The 19,454-nt window shown below is 38.5% G+C and overlaps 1 protein-coding gene across 2 annotated transcripts in view; it reads left to right on the plus strand.

Moving 5' to 3' along the window:
* Positions 1-19,454, plus strand: part of ASXL3 (ASXL transcriptional regulator 3) — a 104,373-nt gene that overhangs the window by 70,693 nt on the left and 14,226 nt on the right. The window contains exons 1-5 of one of the 2 annotated variants that reach the window (XM_082258683.1): positions 3,252-4,480; positions 4,751-4,868; positions 6,172-6,291; positions 12,534-12,697; positions 17,463-17,559. In XM_082258683.1, the coding sequence (XP_082114809.1) occupies positions 4,790-4,868; positions 6,172-6,291; positions 12,534-12,697; positions 17,463-17,559 (460 nt within the window). In that variant the 5' untranslated portion in view covers positions 3,252-4,480; positions 4,751-4,789. Of the gene's footprint in view, positions 1-3,251; positions 4,481-4,750; positions 4,869-6,171; positions 6,292-12,533; positions 12,698-17,462; positions 17,560-19,454 lie in introns of those variants that run through there. The other variant, XM_082258682.1, reaches the window with a different exon arrangement.

Below are 19,454 nucleotides of genomic sequence, written 5' to 3' on the forward strand. Positions count from 1 at the left end.
ACAGTAAGATATCTCACCTGACATATTGATTTCATAGAGGGCAGCTCATAAATATATGTGCTTAGAAATATGAATCTGCCTTGCCACTTGTATCTGCAGCTAATGATTATATCTGAGACGATTGGAATCTGCAGTTTATTATTGCTTTTTCTTAGAGTAGCTGAGATGAAGCAAGTAAAGATTACTCCTGCCTTCTAGTAGCCAAGAACCTAAATCCTTAGATCATTTATTATATAGGAAAAAAACAACAGTTTTAGATTGTTCACTCTTGAGAGGTCCGACAGTTAACTGAAAGAACATGTTTTATTGTGTAATCTAACAAAATAGAAGTATATTGTTTTTATGTACTGGTAGTTAGGCATTGATTGAGCCATGTACACACTCCGGTCCCAGTGAAGAGTGTGAGAGGTTTGCAAAGCTACATTTCCTTGCTTTGATATGTTATCAAAGAGACATTATCCCCCCCCCCCCCCCCCAATCCTTTTAAACAAAATTCTGCAGTATCATGAAATTTTTTTTAATGCGTGTCTTTGCCATATTTAAATGGATCTAGTCACTAGACTTGGCAATATATGATAAATGTTGTCCAAATATAATTTTATATAAAGCAAGAAATCCACCTATTATATGTATATTTATATTTTTATGTGACATTTACCAAGCATTCAATGCAGGTAAAGAACTTACTGGTGCATGTGTTATAAGTGACAGTGATTGATTTACCTGCAGTGAAAGTTTGGTGAATGTCACAAGCACTGCTCTATAAATAAAAAAAGTTGATTGAATATTCACTATGTTCTAGGAGCATTACGTTCCTGAAACATATAAAGTGTTTGTTAGCATTACTGGCTGGAACCAAGACATGGACTTCTTCAGTAAAACAAAGAGGGGAAGTACAGTAACCTTGGCAACTAGTAAGAATTTATTATTTACGGAGTTGACTCCAGTTAAATGGAAATCTGTAGGTTACTGCACTTTCAATATCATAATTGCTCTTCATAGTATTTCCAGGGTGTCAGTTTCACCTTAGAAAATTGACAGGTTGCTTTGCATTCTGGAAACTGATCTAGGGTTGAGAAGTTTGAAACAATGTTGAAAAAACCTTAGTTGTTAATGTTTTATATATTTGAAGTCTTTAGTTCCATTTGTATCTTTGTCTTCACTTGAGAGGCTTTATTGTCTTGCACTATTGCATAAATGAAGGAAAATTCTATTGCAGCTCCTACACTACATCTTACTGTTATAGTTGGCTGGTTATCAAATATGGACAGTGGACCTAAGTTTTAAAACTGAGGTAGGAACTGTATAAGATGAGTCTTATCTTGTATAGTTCTTATGCAGGCTAGCAAAAGTGAGGTTCAATCTTTTTATTCTTGTTTTCTCTGTCATTTTCTAAAAGTTTCTATTTTTTGTCTGATGTAGACTGTACATCTAATGATAAATCAATAATCATTCATACATTCAATCTTAATACAATATTTTTGGCAAATACGATAGTTTGATGTAGTAGTAAGAATTATTTTGACCAAACCACAAATTTATTGTGGTCAATTGTGATAGGTACCTTTCTTTCACTGAATTGTTTGCCAGCATTAAACTTTTCTGACCAGAGTCACTTTTAAATAAGGTCTTTTATGAGCTGAAATATAAATGGCTTTTAGCCATTGGGCTTCCAACATTTACTGACATTGTCAGATGGATGTAGGAAATGTGGTAGAGCTGAAAAATTCTTCAATCATTCTAGGGGAAGGTATGAAGAACCATATCATTGTAATTATTGCAATAGAGAATAAGCCTGACATTATACTCTATATGATGGATTCTATCTAACTATAATCCTGGACACCCAGATTAAAGCAGGATGGTATTACTGCATTCTTTTTAAAGAATTCCTCTAATTTTAAGTAGATGTAAAGCCAATCAATAAAATTTCATATAAGCGTTAACGTATTAATGTAATTTCAAAAGTAATTTTACATTTTTAAATTCTGCTGCTTTTATTAAAATAATACTATATTATAGTCAACAATATTATATACTTTATACATCATGCCTTGTTCTGGCACTACTTGTTACGTGGTGACAACACTCTGTCGCTTTCTCCCTGTTGCTTTGCTGAGTTGTCACCATGTCAGGTGCGATTAGTGAAGACTTGAAACAGCCATGCATATTATAGTATACAATATTCTATACTTTATACAACATGCCTTGTTCTGGCACTACCTGTTATGTGGTGACAACACTCTGTCACTTTCCCCCTGTTGCTTTGCTGAGTTGTCACCATGTCAGGTGCAATTAGTGAAGACTTGAAACAGCCATGCATATTATAGTATACAATATTATATACTATATACATCATGCCTTGTTCTGGCACTAACTGTTTTGTGGTGACAACACTCTGTCACTTCCCCCCTGTTGCTTTGCTGAGTTGTCACCATGTCAAGTGCGATTAGTGAAGACTTTAAACAGCCATGCACAGGCATGTCATGTTGTTGCCATCAGTAGGAAATGTTTATCAGTATTGACATGCAGCCACCACTGGAGTAGGATATGGGGAATGACTGAAAGAGGCTGCAGGGGATCAGCAGGAATGAGATGTAAAAAAAAAAAAAAACAAAACGCTTTTCTAAAAGAGGTAAAAAAAACAAGTGGTTGATGTCCACAGTGCTTTAGCAAACTTAACTCATGCAGATAGGGTTTACGTCTTTTTCACTTTATTTACCTAAAGTATTTGATATCTCTATTCACTATAGTCCTTACTGCGATGACAGATTTGTGTCTTTCTTCTCCTCTTTTTTTCCCTTTCCTCATTATTTTGTGTAACACCTCTTAAACCATTTTTTCTACTTTTTCATCCCCCCACCCCCCCCACACCTTTTTTCCCTTTATTTTATATTTTTACAATCTCTATAACCCCTTATTAACATTATATAACCATTGCAACGTCTGCAGCTATTATAATTCTTTACTTAGAAAGCACCATACAAGTTGGTAAATACTGTATATGTATGGACGATCTAATGTTTATAAATAAGGCATGGATTTGTCACCTTTACATCAAGCAGTGATGAACAGTATAATCAATAATGTTTTTTCTGTATTTCTCTGTTCCGTGCTTATGTCAACATTAATAAAAATGTCTTATTTTTTTATGAAAATGTATGACTTTTATCATTTTGCTAAATTGTTGTGTTTAAGAGAAAGAAGAAAGAGACAAACAGATTAGCATATATTGCCACTTTGGTAATAATTAAGAAAGGTTAACAGAAAGAATCAAACTCCCCTTCCCCCATTATGATGGTGTAGAGTCTGTAGGAATACTGCCTGGGGCTTTTACTTCTTCTGCTTCTATTTCCGTGAGACATTTTAGACAATTGGATCTGAACATTGATTGTGAATGTATTGTTGTCAAATTGAAACTTTTGTTTTGTGTCTTTTCATTGAAGCATATTTAGTTTGGCTTTTTTTCCCCTTCTTTTTGAACCACCCTCAAGGGTTCATAATACACTGTTATTGGCCCGCGTTCCCCTCCCACATTGAGAAGGAATGGAAGCAGCAATGAATGCCTGTTTTTATAAAGGGCTGCTATTGAAGGGCATGAATAATTTGTCTTGTAAGCATGGATTATATTGGTAACAGTTGGGTAATTTTGAAAAACATGAGTAGCAGAATTAATGTGCATAACTATGCGTAAAATGTGCTGTTATGTGTTGATGGTTTTATAACGTTACACACTTGAGCAGTCCGTTGTGTCATTTAAATATTTCTTTCCATGCTGCGATCATCCTGTCAGTTTTATTTGCTGATGTGTTCATCTTTGTTGATTTGCTCTTTTCAGTTAAAAACAGCTTGCTGGGGAAAATACAAACAAAAATTAACTGACTTGTCATACATTGCCTTGAATTAGTAATCTTTTACAATTGTATCCTTAGAAACACAAACAAAGAGCACTTGAGCGATTGAGCTCTTGGCCTGTTATGGATAATGAACAGATCTTTAGAAAACATTAGCTCATCCGAAGCAATTTTCGTGCTTTGTCATTCGTTGTCGGCGAGAAGAATCTCTATTTTTTTTTTTCCTCCCCTTTTCAAATGGTGGATTTTTTGCAATCATCTCCTGTTGGTAGCTTGAAGGTTAATCCCCAAAGCAAAAGCAGACAGAAGCCCTGCAAGAGCTGCAAGTGTTCCAAGGCTGGGAGCGATTCCTTCCCTGAAATAAACGATTCCTGCCTTGTTCAGTGATTTTTGTGCAGCACTCCACACGGCTGAGCAAGTGCATCAATACTGTAGTCCTTACATGCTGTACATACTGATGACACTCTCTCTGTTTAACTTGATTGACTGAGCAGGATAGCGAAGCAGAAGCACCTGCGAGAGATGTGCAGCCATATACAAACTGATCTCCAGCCTGCTTTTTTTTTTTTTTGTTAACACTTAACGCTGTGTATTTGACTTGAAAATCATGGTGTGGTGAACTGGAGGTAGTACAGTCAGCTACAGATGCCTTTGTTGTGATGAGCTGTGACAGTAATGCAGTTAGGTGCCGTCTGATTGTGTTTGGAAGTCCAAGTTTTCGTTCTGCTTTGTCTAGGGTCGAGCAGTGTATCGTTTATGAGGGCTGGCACCTGTAAAACAGACAGAGACTGTATGCTGAGAATACAGCTAATGTGCTGGTGATTGAATGCTTGTTTTGATATTGTGCCGGCTGGTATTGCTGGTAAACCTAACACTGTATTCTTTCCTTTGTTTAGGCTTTGAGGCAGCAGCAGAAAAGAAGAAATGGGGTCTCTATGATGGTAAACAAGACTGTCCCTCGTGTTGTCCTGACGCCTTTAAAGGTGTCTGATGAGCAGTCAGATTCACCTTCAGGTAAAGATGAAACAGACTACACATTTGATGTGAAAATCCACTCGCTAAAGCTTCTTGGAAGGGGGGGGGGGGTGGTGAGATAAGGGGGAGCTGAATAATAAGGCAGATCTGCTGCTGTTTTCCTAGTTTTCTAAAATTCACAGATAGTTATTTGTAGATATAGGCTCTCACCTATACATGCATAAGTATACGTTAGAATTCTGAACACATAACATAACAGTCCGGCTGCAGCAGAAAGATACAGGAATGCAATCATTGTAGGCTGGTTGAAGAAATGTAATACCGGACCACATGCTGGCGCTAAATGCCTACAAATAGAGCTCTGTTACACACTGTTATTTTGTGTGTTTGCCTTTGAGAACCTTAACAAATACACCATGTGTGTATTTGTACTTGATGCCTGATATTAGGCTGGAGTTTATTCACTATGTACACCTAGCTATCACAATATTATTTTTCTCTATTTCTTCCGTTTCTCATCTGTATGCAAGCGTGGTTACACACTGTTTTTTGTGTTTCATATATGGAAAAGTAAATATGTTTATATATTGCACCTGTATTTTTACCTGTTACTTTATAGCATTATATCCGATTATTTGAAGATTTTTTTATTTTGACTACTGTGGTGTTTCTTGTCTTTGGTCTTTTGGTTTCTTTTTTTCATGTGGCGATAGTGACTGCATTTTTGTATTGAGTTTAAGTATTTTGTCATAATTTACTGTTCTTGCTTTACATAAGTAAAAAAGAAAATCGTCACTTATTTAGGGTAGAATCGCACAGTCTTTTGATTTTTTGAGGTTAAATGCATGACACATTTTTGAAGAAAACTGTTTTCCTAGTTTTTTCCCTTCTTTTATAACCAATACCTATTAAAAAGAAGTACACTACAAGGATGGTAACGTATGCCAAGAATTCCAATGCTGCTCTTCGAGTTATGACTGTATGTGTGTAAACGGCACTGAAGTTGATGACAGTGATCGGAAGGGGATAACTGTTCTACTGGCTTAACAAGGATAATACCAAGAGCAAGAACATCCTCTGTGGGGATAGTCTTCAAAGCAATGCATTAGCAGGACACTATTTCTCTTATCTATTGTAACACTCTGCATCTTATTGATTACGTTATTTTATCTGATTTCACATCCTCTTGTCTCTCTTGTCTGTAATACTGAAAGAAAAAGATTTAAACATTAAAAAAAAAAGATCGTTTGGAGCAAATAATAGACACTACCAAGATGACATCTTTGTGTACCTAAGGGAGCCATATAAATTTGAATTTGCATTTTCTTTCCTCCTCCCCAAGGGTCTGAATCAAAAAACGGTGAAGCAGACAGTTCTGATAAGGAAACCAAGCAAGGGCAAAAATCACCCCCTGGCAAACAAATAAGCCAGCACTTGAAACGGCTTAAAAAATCAGGTTTAGGTAAGTGATGGTAATGCATGCCTTCTTATCCAACATTACTGTCTAAGCTCCACATTACATCACTGTGACAGTGCAAGAAAAATAAAAAAGGCCTGAAAATTGTGTTGTTCTACTGAACTTTGTAATACTTAGTGATCGCCATTTATCTTCTTTTTTTTTTTTACACAAAATATTGCTGAACATATTTTGTGTCTTGTGACAGTTAAATTAATAATAATCACCTTTAAAAAGGAATGGGAAACTGCTGTCTTTTCTGTTTGTGATTTTACTAGCTGGGCCCTAGCTACGTGGACTTCTTAAAAGGTTTTGTACTAATACATTTAAAGTGAAATCCTGCTGCTAGCATTAGTAAATAGATAGGAAAGTATATCATATTTACTTGTTTTACACTTTTTTTTTATATTTCTTCAGTTATTTCCTGGTTTCTTACCTAGGCAGATGATGTCATATATCCCACGAGTCTTCAGAAGGGGGGGGGTTCTTAGCTAAGGACATCCTCCTGCATGCATGCCTGTGCTAAGACCAGATGGATTCCAGGAAGTAAATAAATGCTACATGAATCATTTGCCCTTACTTAAGATGGCCAATGCCAGAAATGCTGGGAGGTTGTTTTTCAAAAGTGATTTCGCAAAAAAATAAAGCATGGAGACATGGATGGATGGGGGAGTTTGCTTTGAATAATAAAATTGAATTAAATAGTGTTTTTGGTTTGTGGTTCTCATAAGCAGTAAGGATCTCTTTTTTAAGAGCTTCAAAAAGCCTAATAAATTCACCTGTGTGTATTGTATATACCTGTAAGCATTGCAGACAGTGTCATTTGATCCAGCACTGTGTCTACCTTAGTGCCCTTCATTGCTATTCACAGCTTCGAAATTTTAACACAAAGTAAAACTCCACTTTAAAGTAGTTCTGAAGGCTTAAAATTATTCTAAACCTTTAGTTTTTTTAGAATAAAAAACATGTAATAATGGCTCTGTTCAATGGTTTTGCACAGCCCGATCCTCCTCTTCTTAGGTCCCTTGCCTTGCTCCTCCTACCTTCCACTCGCCCCCCCCCCCTCCCCCAGCATTGCCCCCTCACTCCCTCATCCTAGGATTTGTTTGAGAGCAATGGCTCCCGCTGCTATCAATCTGCCCTTGGAGGAGGGAGAGAACAGAGAGAGACACTGCTCTCATGCACAGTGCTGGATCAAGATCTTGCTCTGGTAAGCATAAGGGGGCTGAAGGTCTTTTACCTTATTTTATTGCAGAGCATACATTAAGGTAAAAAATCTTAAAGTGGTAATTACCCCCCCCCCCCCAAAAAAAAAAAATGCTCCTGTCCCTTTATTGTGTAAGCTGTAGCATAGTGCTTTGTATTTCACAATACCTTGTTGATCCTGCCTGGTCCTGACTTCCCCCCTGAAAGCAGACCATGTTTATCATGGCTGCTGTGCTATCCGATCGTGGTCAGGATACGTGTGTCCGTCACTGCAGCTCTCCTGTGTGTGTCTCTCCATCTCCCACTCCCCTCCTCCCTCTCCCTCCCTCTCCCTGTTGGCTAATAGTCAGGAGTGAGAAAGCAATCTCCTTCACTCTGTCCCTCTCCTCCCCCTCCCCTCTCCTCTCCCCCCCCCCTCTTCTCTTCTCCCCTCTTCTCCCCCCCTCCCCTCTTCTCCCCCCCTCCCCTCTTCTCCCCCCCATCCCCTCTCCTCCCCCCCATCCCCTCTCCTCCCTCCCTCCCCTCCCCCCTCTTTTCTCCTCCCCCCCTCCCCTCCCCTCTCCTCTCGTATGGACTTCATGGAGTAAAATGCTTACCTGAAGTTGCTCCTCCCCCCTGCTCATAGTAAATGCTGCATTGATTTACACACTGTAAAATCTAGGGAGAGTGCAGCTTGCAGGTCAGTTTTGTATCTTTTCACACACTAATCATTTTGAACATCTAAAAAAAATATATTGCATTGCCACAGGGTCAAACATTACAGATTCCTCTTCTGACATATCTTGCATACGTCAGAAGGAATCTGGGCCCCTCCTTCTCAGCTCCCTTGGCTGCAGACAATGATAGGTGAGGGGACATGTGACCAGGATTTCAACAACAAAATAGAAGTATTTACCATGTAACAAAAGCAAAAACACTGCACTGCTTAGATAAGAATATATTTTATGCTAAAGCAATTTGGGACACTTGAGGTAACAACCACTTTATGGCTTTGAAACGACTTTAAGGATTTTTAACTTAATGCGTTCTCTGCAATAAAATAAAAAACATTCTGTGCTGCAGGATCTCACCCCCTTATACTTACCTGAGCCTGATCTTGATTCACTTCTGTGCCCAAAGGCAGTAACACTTTAAGCTTTCGCTTATTTCACAGGGCAGATTTATAGCAGCGGGAGCCATTGACTTATGCTGCTGTCAATCAAATCTTGTGATGAATGGGGGGGGGGGGGGGCGGAGGCAAGCCACGCTGTCTGTGTCTAAAGGGGCTTCTTTTGCGGAAGAGGTGAATCCATGAGTGCTGCCGGGGGCCCCTGGAGATGATGATCCGGGCTACTCTATGTAAAACCATTGCACGGAACAGACAAGAATAACACTTTTAAAAAACAAACGTTTACAGTCACTTTAACTCTAGTCAGTCTATTACTTTCCCTCAGTTTATTGTATAGACCCCTCCCCCTATGTTTTCTAATGCCTTGCTGCCTCTGCCTAAATCTTCATATGTGATAACATAGCTGGAAACACACAGGTAATTTATAATCGTGCAGTTCTATGCTTTAATTTGCTAGTGATCAATCACTATGACACGGGGCAGTAGCGCATGCTTCAAATCAGTCGTATTGTAAACAATCATTGATTTCAATGGAGGGATGTGATTAATCACATGTTGTAGTACTGATAGGAGACAAATCATACTGTACAATAAAATGGAAAGGGGGAGTGACAGGAATCCCCCATGGCTCACAGACAAAAGTTACTACTAATGGCCCGTACACACGATCCGAAAATCGGACGAAAATTAACGCTTGTGAAAGGATCGGACGATAATCGGATCGTTAGTACACAGCTTACGAGAGGCGATCACGACAGTTCACCCGATATTATCCGGTCGTGCAAGCATAAAAATTTTGATCGTATTATAACACATCGTACGATAATCGTATTATCAGTATGTTGTTCGTCCGAAAAAAATGGTGAGCAGTAGACAGCGCATGAGCAGTAGACATCATTTTCCCCTCACACGCTACAGCGTGGTTACGCATACCGGAAGCTAAGAATTATCGTCCGAGAAAATTCGTATCGTGAGTAACCTCTCCCGTTAAGCGAATATTATTGAGAGCTGCTAGAATACGAAAAATAACGGATGGAACGTCGCCCGATTTTCGGATCGTGTGTACTGGGCATAAGTCAGACTCACATGGGTTGCAATTGAAGAAATCCAGTGAGACAGAAAAAGATCACAGGTACTGTTGGAATCTGTAGTGTATACACACCAGTTGTAGGCGGAGTGACACCTTAAAAAAAAATGCTTTGGGGGGCTTACTGTAAATAATTAGACCACATATGTATTCACAGGCTAATCTAGGTTAAAAAAAAAATCTTAACCAAACCTATTAAAACAGGATCAGTAGGCATATGACAAAGTGCTAGTTAAACCTAGATCTTGAAAAGACATATACGGATTTAACATCATTAAACAATCAATGCACTAGACATGCTACTATGTGTTACTAGGGTAACAGAGTAAAACTATCATGCTTCTGTCCCAGGTTTATGGCAGCATGAAGCTAAAGACATATAAGTTGGTTTAATCAGAGTATCATGGCAATTTCCCGCCTTCTGTCACTTCTATAAAAAAAAGAACCCAATAGGAAAATTTGTATAGCAGATTTAAAAAAAAAACAAAATATATATATATATATATATATATATATATATATATATATATATATATTAGTGTAAATAAACTAATATATGGGGAGCCATAAAGAGGGGAAAGGGGGGAAAAAGACACTTACTTTTAGACCCACCCTGCCATATTGAGGAGAAAGGAGAGAGAGGTATAGACTTCTCACCAGTGGTGTAAAGAAGAGATTTATATTCTTTTGATTCTACAAAATAATTTCTGTAGATTCAGGTTTTTGATAATCACAATTTTTAAAGCAGAAATTATGTCTTTAATTTATTGAATATTGTTGACTGATTTAATTTTTTTGAGAAAAACCCCAGGCCTTGTTCTCTCAGGCAATAAAAATAGGCAGTTTGGATGGGTTTTTACTGCCTCTTGACCACCAACAAAACCCTAATAAGGCAGCCAGAAGGGAATCCTACGCATTCCATGGCCGCAATACTTTGCAAATCTTACTTGGCTTGTTGAGTTTGACAAGAGGCACCACCTATCAAAAAGGAAAAAGCAAAAAAAAGAACGGCTTTCTAGGAGGTGGCATTATCACTTCCTGAAACCCTGGACCTGCTGCCTTACCGTACTCTGAAAAGTGTTCCACCACAGATTGCTTTTCAGAGAATGTTACTGTGTAAACCTAGTCTAAGGGTGCAGTAAGCTTCAGTAGTACATTGCAATAATTTAGTGCATTAGAACTAAGCACTTGTACAACATACATTTTTAAGTATATATTTACTTTTACATTGGTCTTTGGTACTAAATATTTCTGTGAAATGGAATGCACTTTTGACCAAAAGTTTCCAAAAATAGGACAGGCACAAAAGATACATTCCTGACAGCCATAGGCTATTGTCAATAGAGATTTGACATGGCAGAATTTATTGTAGTTCAATAGCGGTCTTATATCAAAGAAAATAAATTGGCACTGTGTTTCTAATGGTGTCTACTGATAAATGATTTATGTGTGAAGTGTGGGATTTTATTTGCCTTACCTCTTCATGCTGGCGGTATGCATGTGCGGCCTCTCAGCCGGTGGGCCTTAACATTGAGCGGCCGCATATATGCGTAGCAGGATGTAAACAAAGCTCCCGGCACAGTTACCGGCGACTAACAGAAAGCTCCCGATCTTTACTTGCGTTCGGGAGCTGTTTGATTATGTAAACACCGTGATGACAGCTAATCACGGCGGACATGATCAGAAACACCCTGCCTCCTGGTATCAGAAACTTTTTAAGGCTGGATTCACACTGCAGAATGGAGCGGCTCGCAGCAGCGGTCCGGTGCGTCCCTGTTCATCGTCTCAGGTCTGATTTCAGTCTGAACTTTCGGCTGCATTCAGACCTAAAACGAACCAAAAGACGCACAGGACCCCTTTTGAATTTGCAACGGAGCCACTCCAGAGATATGTGAACCAGCTCCATAGAGAGTCGGTCACAATGTCCTGACATGCAAATTGGATGCAGGGAAACCCGCATCCTATTCGCAATAGTGTGAACCCAGCCTAAAGGGCTGGGAGGCGCTGGCGTTAAGGGGTTAACCACTTCGACACTAGAACATTTTTTTTGTTTTATTTTGTGCACAAATATATAAAAGTCCATAAAACTACCCCCAGATCATTATATGATTTCGGAAAGCAGAGACCCTGTAGTATAAAAAGATGATAGTTGACGTTTTTTGACGCTTAATATTTGTGCGACTGTTTATCAAATGTAAATTTTCAATAAAAAATAAATCATATTAATTTTGGTGCAAACACAAATTTTTGATAAAATATAAAGGGGTTGCATCAAGTAAGTAAATACCAAACATGCTAAGTCTTAAAATTGTGTGCACAGGGGATATCGCAAAAAACTATGGTATCCAAAAATCTCCATAGATGACTTGAACCTGTTCAAAAGGCAAACGGGTACAGTAGTGAAAATCCTGAGACTTCTGCAATCAGTAGTAACCAAAGTAGTTCAAACAGCTTGATAAGGCAGTATTTACATACCATTATGTTATCAAATAATATTTATATCTTCTGTAAAATCACTTTCATTCCTGTAAAAAATATTCCAGGTTCCTTTTAGTAATCCAGTTGATTGGCTATGGGTCCACTATGGCTGTGATGGAGGCAGTTACAGAAATATGCTGCCCATACAAAGCTAAATGTAAAGATTTAAGACATGGCATTAGGCTGTCCTCTCTATATTGTTTGTGCTGATCACAAAATGAGTGCTATCCTTATGAGAATAAGGTAAAACTTTTTTCTCCTATTGACTAATTGCACCATTCCAACAAACTCTTAGAACTACATTTTAGAACTACTGATACATGTGTCTTGCAGTACTTAGTCTTATTAATTTTGTTTTCTGTATGCCAGGGCACTTGAAATGGACCAAAGCAGAAGACATTGACATTGAAACTCCAGGATCAATTTTAGTGAACACAAACCTGAGGGCTTTAATAAACAAGCATACATTTGCATCTTTACCTCAGCATTTTCAGCAGTACCTCCTTCTTTTACTCCCAGAAGTAGATAGACAGGTGAGTAACAACACTCTTTCATTTCTTTATCTTGTATTTATTAGACAAACCATTTTTAAAGCTGCAAATTGTGTGAGAAAGAACTGTGCGCTCTTTACTGTCAGTTCTACCTTCAATATTCTTTTGAAAAGAGCGTTAACAATGACTGAAAATGCTTATAGAAACTTTCTTTCCTGATCTACTCAGATCAGCTATCGCAGTGAGAACAACAAAAATACACCAGATATATTGATCATAACAATTACTCAGCATCTCAAGTTTGATTTACTTGAATTCTTTCTAGTACATGCTATGAAGGCTTTGTAAGTAACAAAGAAAACAAGGATGGAAAACTGCTTGTGCAATGAATGCACTTCAGATGGAGTACATTTTCATTTGGACAAATAACGGTTTCTAAGTGTTAAGGACCAAAACATTGATCATATTCCAAGAATAATTTAATTGTGTTGTCTCTATTGCTCTATTGCTGTATTGCCTGCTATTGTGGTAAACACGTTTTTTTTTTTTATTTCTTTTAAAACATTATAAAATACCACTGACAGTAAAGTTGAGCATCTGGTGGTGCTGCTTGTACTGTAGTATTTTTTTTTTTATTTCTATAGCAGCAATAGTACCAGCCCTTTTAATCTGGTAGGGCCTTCTATATTACGTCCAACTGCCTATGAGCATGGAGAATATATTTTGCCATTGGGGGGTCTGTGCGGGAAAACCTCAGACCAAACAGGAATAAACATAATCACCATTCATGATTAACTTCCACAAAACTAAGAGGGGTATATGCTAATGCCAGGAGCCTAGCTAATAAAATGGATGAGTTGGAAATGTTAGTACATGAGGATGACATAGACCTTGTGGGAATAACGAAGACTTGGTTCAACCCCTCACATGACTGTCTGGCCAATATCCAAGGGTATTCGGTGTACCGGAAGGACAGGGTAGGTAGAGGGGGGGGGGGGTATGTCTCTATGTCAAGAACAATGTAAGGGTGATAGAGAGGAGTGATATTACGGAAGGGATGAGTATGGAGTTAGAATCCGTGTGGGTAGAACTCAACAGGGAAGAAGAAAAGAGAAAAGTAATTGTGGGGGTTTGCTATAGGCCACCCAACCAAAGGGAGGAGGTAGAGCTGGAATTTTTATCACTATTGGGTAAAGTGGCAAAACTGGGATCAGTCATCATGTTGGGGGACTTCAATTATCCCGACATTGACTGGGAAGAGGGGACTGCACACTCACAGAAGGCCCGTCTATTCACGGAAACCTTACAGGATAACTACATGTCACAGTTGGTGGATTCTCCTACTAGAGAAAATGCAGTCCTGGATCTATTGATCACTAATGACCCAGACCTAATCTCGGAGGTAGGAGTCCAGGACAACCTGGCCTCTAGCGATCACAGGATGATCACATTTAGTGTAAATAACAATATAACAAGGCAAGTGGGGAACATAAGAACCCTAAACTTCAGAAGGGCAAACTTTCCAAAATTGTGCTCATTGATGGAAAGGGTAAACTGGGACCAAACCCTGGGATCACTGACCACGGAGGAAAAATCGGAATGCTTTAGGAACATATTAAACAAATGCATCTTGCAGTGCATTCCTATGGGAAATAAATTTAGAAGAGACAAAGCCAAACCTGGCTGGCTAAACTGTAACGTTAAAAAACTTGTTAGGGGGAAAAAAAATGGCCTTCAAGAAATATAAATCAGAGGGCACAGTATCGGCTTTCGAGCAATACAAGGAGGCAAATAAGAAAAGTAAACACGAAATCAAAATGGCTAAAATCAACTTTAAGAGACAAATAGCGGAGGATAGTAAAAAAAAAAACCCAAAGAAATTCTTTAAATATATCAACAGCAAAAAAACTAGTGCACAGCATATTGCACACATAATTAACGATGATGGGAGGATGGTTACAGAGGAAACTGAAAAAGCAACCATGCTGAATGCTTTTTTCTCGTCAGTCTTTACACAGGAAAAGGAGGGGTACACTGATCATGACTGTATGGTTAGTAGTAATACACAGGTCTTGCCGCTATGGCTAACAGAGGGTGAAATTAGGGAAAGCCTGGATAAACTTAACACAAACAAATCACCAGGCCTGAATGGCGTACATCCGAGAGTACTCAAGGAACTCAGTAAGGTTATATCTAGACCACTGTTCCTGATCTTTGCTGACAGTATTATGACAGGAAATGTACCAGGGGATTGGAGGAAAGCTAACATGATACCGATATTCAAAAAGGGGCAGAGGCATATCCCGGGAAATTATAGGCCTGTCAGTTTGACATCGATAGTATGTAAACTTCTGGAGGGGATGATAAGGGACTATATCGTAGAGTTTGCTAAAGACAACAACATCATCAGCAGTAATCAGCACGGGTTTACAAATGGATGTTCTTGTCAAACCAATCTCTTAACATTCTACGAGGAGATGAGCTGTGAGCTAATAGGGGGAGACCAGTGGATGTGGTGTACCTGGATTTCACTAAGGCGTTTGATACAATTCCCCACAAGCGCCTAATTTATAAAATAAGGTCTGCAGGTATCGACAGCAGGGTTGGCTCTTGGATACGGAACTGGCTAAAAGGGCGTGTCCAAAGGGTGGCAATAAACAGCGCATACTCAGACTGGTCTGAGGTGGTAAGCGGGGTCCCCAAAGGCTCAGTCCTGGGACCAACCTTGTTCAATTTATTCATAAACAGCATTGAGGACGGGATCAGTAGTTCGATATCAGTTTTTGCAGATGACACAAAATTGGGCAGGGCAATAACTGCACAGCATGAAGCAGATATCCTACAGAATGACCTGGACAAAATAACGGAGTGGGAAACGACATGGCAAATGAGGTTTAATGTGGAGAAGTGTAAGGTTTTGCACTTGGGGACTAAAAACATAAAAGCACAATACACGTTAGGGGGGGGGGACCCTTGGGGGAATCAGAAATGGAGAAAGATCTGGGAGTCTTGGTTGATGATAGATTAGGCAATAGCATGCAATGTCAAGCGGCAGCTGCCAAAGCCAGCAGAATATTAGCATGCATAAAGAAAGGGATGTATTCCAGAGATAAGACTATAATCCTTCCACTTTATAAAACTACAAAAGCTACAAGATTGTGGAATTCTCTACCACCAAGAGGTGGTTTCTGCGGGAAGTATGGTGGCTTTCAAAAGACTCTTAGACGTACAGCTATGTGAGCTATGTGAGATGATTACAGCCACACACACCTACACAGGTTGAACTGGATGGACTATTGTCTTTATTCAACCTCACCTACTATGTAACTATATAGAAAGTAGAGCAGGGCAGTTACCCTGCTAGACATGGACATCCATTACTAGGCAGTTACCAACAGTGTGATAAGCTGTAAAGATCAATAAAAGATTAGTGAAATAATTTATCAATATAATCTACCAAAATAAAGGTAAAATATATTTTCACAGTACAATACCTTAGATCAGAGAGAAAAAATGTTTCTTCATACAAAGCATGTTAACACACTGAATACTGAACACCGGTGTGCAGAATACTGCTTGACATTGGTGTGAAGGGAACCTTAAATTGCACCTGTCTAGTAAGCCTTAGCATTGGTATTAAGGTGGAAACCTGTACCCTGAAAATACATTGGTATTCTTTTGACCAGTTGTACTCTACTTTGTTTAGTTTTGACCCTATTGTATGACATTGTACAACTAATTTTCTTGCACTTCAAATAAGGTAGATCTATACAGAGACAGTATTCTATGTCTGAAAGCCATTCGAAATAATAATAACAATAACAATGTTGTACACCTTTGCTTTTTAGACATTTATCCCCCTTCCATATGGGCTTGCTCATGTTTTATTTGGCATCATCAAACAAGCTTAAGGATTTGAGTGATTTTTGACAAGGGCAAGTGACCACTCCAAAACTGCAGTTCTCGTGGGATGTTCCCAGTCTGCAGTGATTGGGACCTACCCAAAATAGTCCAAGGAAGGAAAACCAGTGACAGGGTCATGGGCTGCCAAGGCTCATTGATGCACTTGGGAAGCGAGGCTGACCAGTGTAGTCCAGTGCAATGAGGAGCTACTGTATCTAAAATTGATGAAAAAGTTAATGCTGGTTCTAATAGGTGTCAGAATGATGCAATAAAAGAAAGTGGCCTGATCTGATGAACTCAAAAATGCCTTGAGAAACACAGCAACTAGTTCAAGGTGTTGATTTGACCCCAGATGCTCCAGATCGCATTCCAAATGAGCATCTGTGGCATGTGCTGGAAAAACAAGTCTGAACCATGAAGGACCCACCTAGCTACTTACAGGATCAGTTACTGATGGCTTTATGCCAGACACTACAGCGAACCTTCAGAGGTCTAGTAGAGTCTATGACTCGACAGGTTAAGGTGTGTGGTTATAATGTTATGACTGATTGGTGTATATTACTACAAGTGTTATTGATTTATTTGTTTTCTGTGTACATTAATAACCTATTGATTGCAGGTTACATCACTCAATGTTGTTATGGAATTAAGGTATATAATCCTAATATTTAGTATTGTTATGGATATAATTTCAAACAAAAATGTACCCATATTAACATGGCATTTATTGCTGCCTGTCTTTATACTCTACCTACATAATTGAAAATTTTAGCCATTTTATTATATTATGTGTTGGTCATTTATTCCTGAATATATTCAACAGACCTTTTGCTATGCATGGAGAAACCATTCTAGTTACAAGGAGGGCACTTTGGTCATAACTTTTTTCCTGTTCCCCTTCCAGATGGGAAGTGATGGGGCTTTACGTCTTAGCAATTCTGCACTGAATAATGAATTCTTTGCATATGCTGCGCAAGGCTGGAAGCAGAGATTGTCAGAAGGTAAAAAGTCATCTTTTTTTAATTCTGCAAACATTACTATGCAATTGATACACAAAGCTGCAGAAGTTGATATCTGATTTAGGAGCTGTTTATTTAAATGATAACTATGTTAATTCCTAAAACTGGGTGATGATTGTGTGGCCCTCAAACATATAATTACCTTTATGTACCTTGTTTGCAAGAAACGCTGTTATAGAAGACTATGGGCTGTAATATCAGAGTCTTGGATACAAATCCTCAAGTCATTACTCCTGCCTGTCTGCATGTGTACTTGCAATAAATAATGTCCAGTCTTACACAGAACCTGCTTCAATATCTACCAACGGCACACTAGAGGAAATCAGGAGTAATAGCTTTTTTAACATACATATGTAAACATAGGAGCAGATAAGCACAGGCCAGAGACTTTTAAATTAGGGGTTTCCTTGCATCAAAAATGTATATAAATATTTTCAGCAGGTAGCCATTTTCTCATTAAAGTATAACTAAAGGCAAAACTTAATTTTTGTGGACAGAGTGGGAAGGGATTAGAATGCTTGTCAATTTTTATTGATGTCTGTGCCCCCATTAGTGAGATTCACCCTCTCTGTTTGTCCTGTTTACCATTATAATTTAAAGTGAAAGTAAAAGAAAATCCTAAATTTTGGATTGTCCCCAGGTAAGTAATAGAAAGGAAATCGTTCAATGGGCAAGCTAGTTCTGGAGACCTGGGAGTCCCCAAGGAATTATTTTAGTTTGCAGGGAATTCCTCTCATTTCCTGTTTGGCTATGGGACAGGAGGTGAAGGCAAATCTCCATAATGGGACACATATGACAAAAAAAAAGTCTGGCAGGGGTTATAACCCTCCCTTACTCTATTCAAAATAAAAAAAAAAAAAAAGTTTTGCCTATAGTTCTCCTTTAAATATGGCAAATGAAATTGTAGTGATTCATAAATGTGTGTGTGTTTCTTGTGGTTTGTACACAGAGTAATTATCCGGTATTCTGCAGATCTCTGTGTACTGTGTTTGTACAGAGACTTTACAAATTGTCAAAAATATAATAAATTGGTATTTAAAATGAAAGTAAAATGGATTAAGGCAAGCCGTACACAGGCCTAATCTTGGCCGGTTCAGCAGGAACCGCCCAAAATTGGAACCAAGTATGGGCAAGCTTAATGTACCAAGTTGACCGATCAATCGACTTGGGTACAACCAGCATGCTGGGTTTTACCTGTTATGCCATTATCAACCACTGTCTTAACCCGGCAGGGATGGCTTTCCCCACCCTCCCACTGGGGAAAAGAGAATGGCCCAGCAGGACTGTGTTGCTGGCGTAATTGATTGAATTTCTTTCCTGCAACTCTTAGTTGCCACAAAGACATTTGCTACTTGTATGGCCGGCCTAATAGTTTGCCAAGCATCTTTCCTAATTAAATCTGCTAAGATTTTGAACCAGTGGAATGAAAAGCTGACCCAAGTCAATTTGATATGTTTTATTCCAAACTACTATTTTATTTAAATCAGTGTTCATTTTGTCGACTAAAACCGACTAAAACATTTTCGTCGACTAAATTAACACAATTTTAGTCGACTAAAATACGACTAAAACTAAAACCATTCAGATGACTAAAATACGACTAAAACTAAAATGGCATTTTAGTCAAAAGACTATAACTAAAACGAAATCGAAATTTTCTGCCAAAATTGGTGCATGCTCAAAGCTTAATACCATAAATAATAACATATTAGATTTTTCACTCCAGGACCAGCAGTAGTATATAATGAGTTTGGAAATTGTAGAGAAATGCTTAAATAATGCATTACAAATTACAATTGAACTACACCCATTCGGTTATAGATGACTAAAATGAGTTTTAGTCTACTAAAATGTAGGATGTTTTAGTCGACTAAAAT

This window comes from Pelophylax lessonae, assembly GCF_965119305.1.
Source record: "Pelophylax lessonae genome assembly, chromosome: 5".
In the NCBI taxonomy this organism is placed as follows: Eukaryota; Metazoa; Chordata; class Amphibia; order Anura; family Ranidae; genus Pelophylax; species Pelophylax lessonae.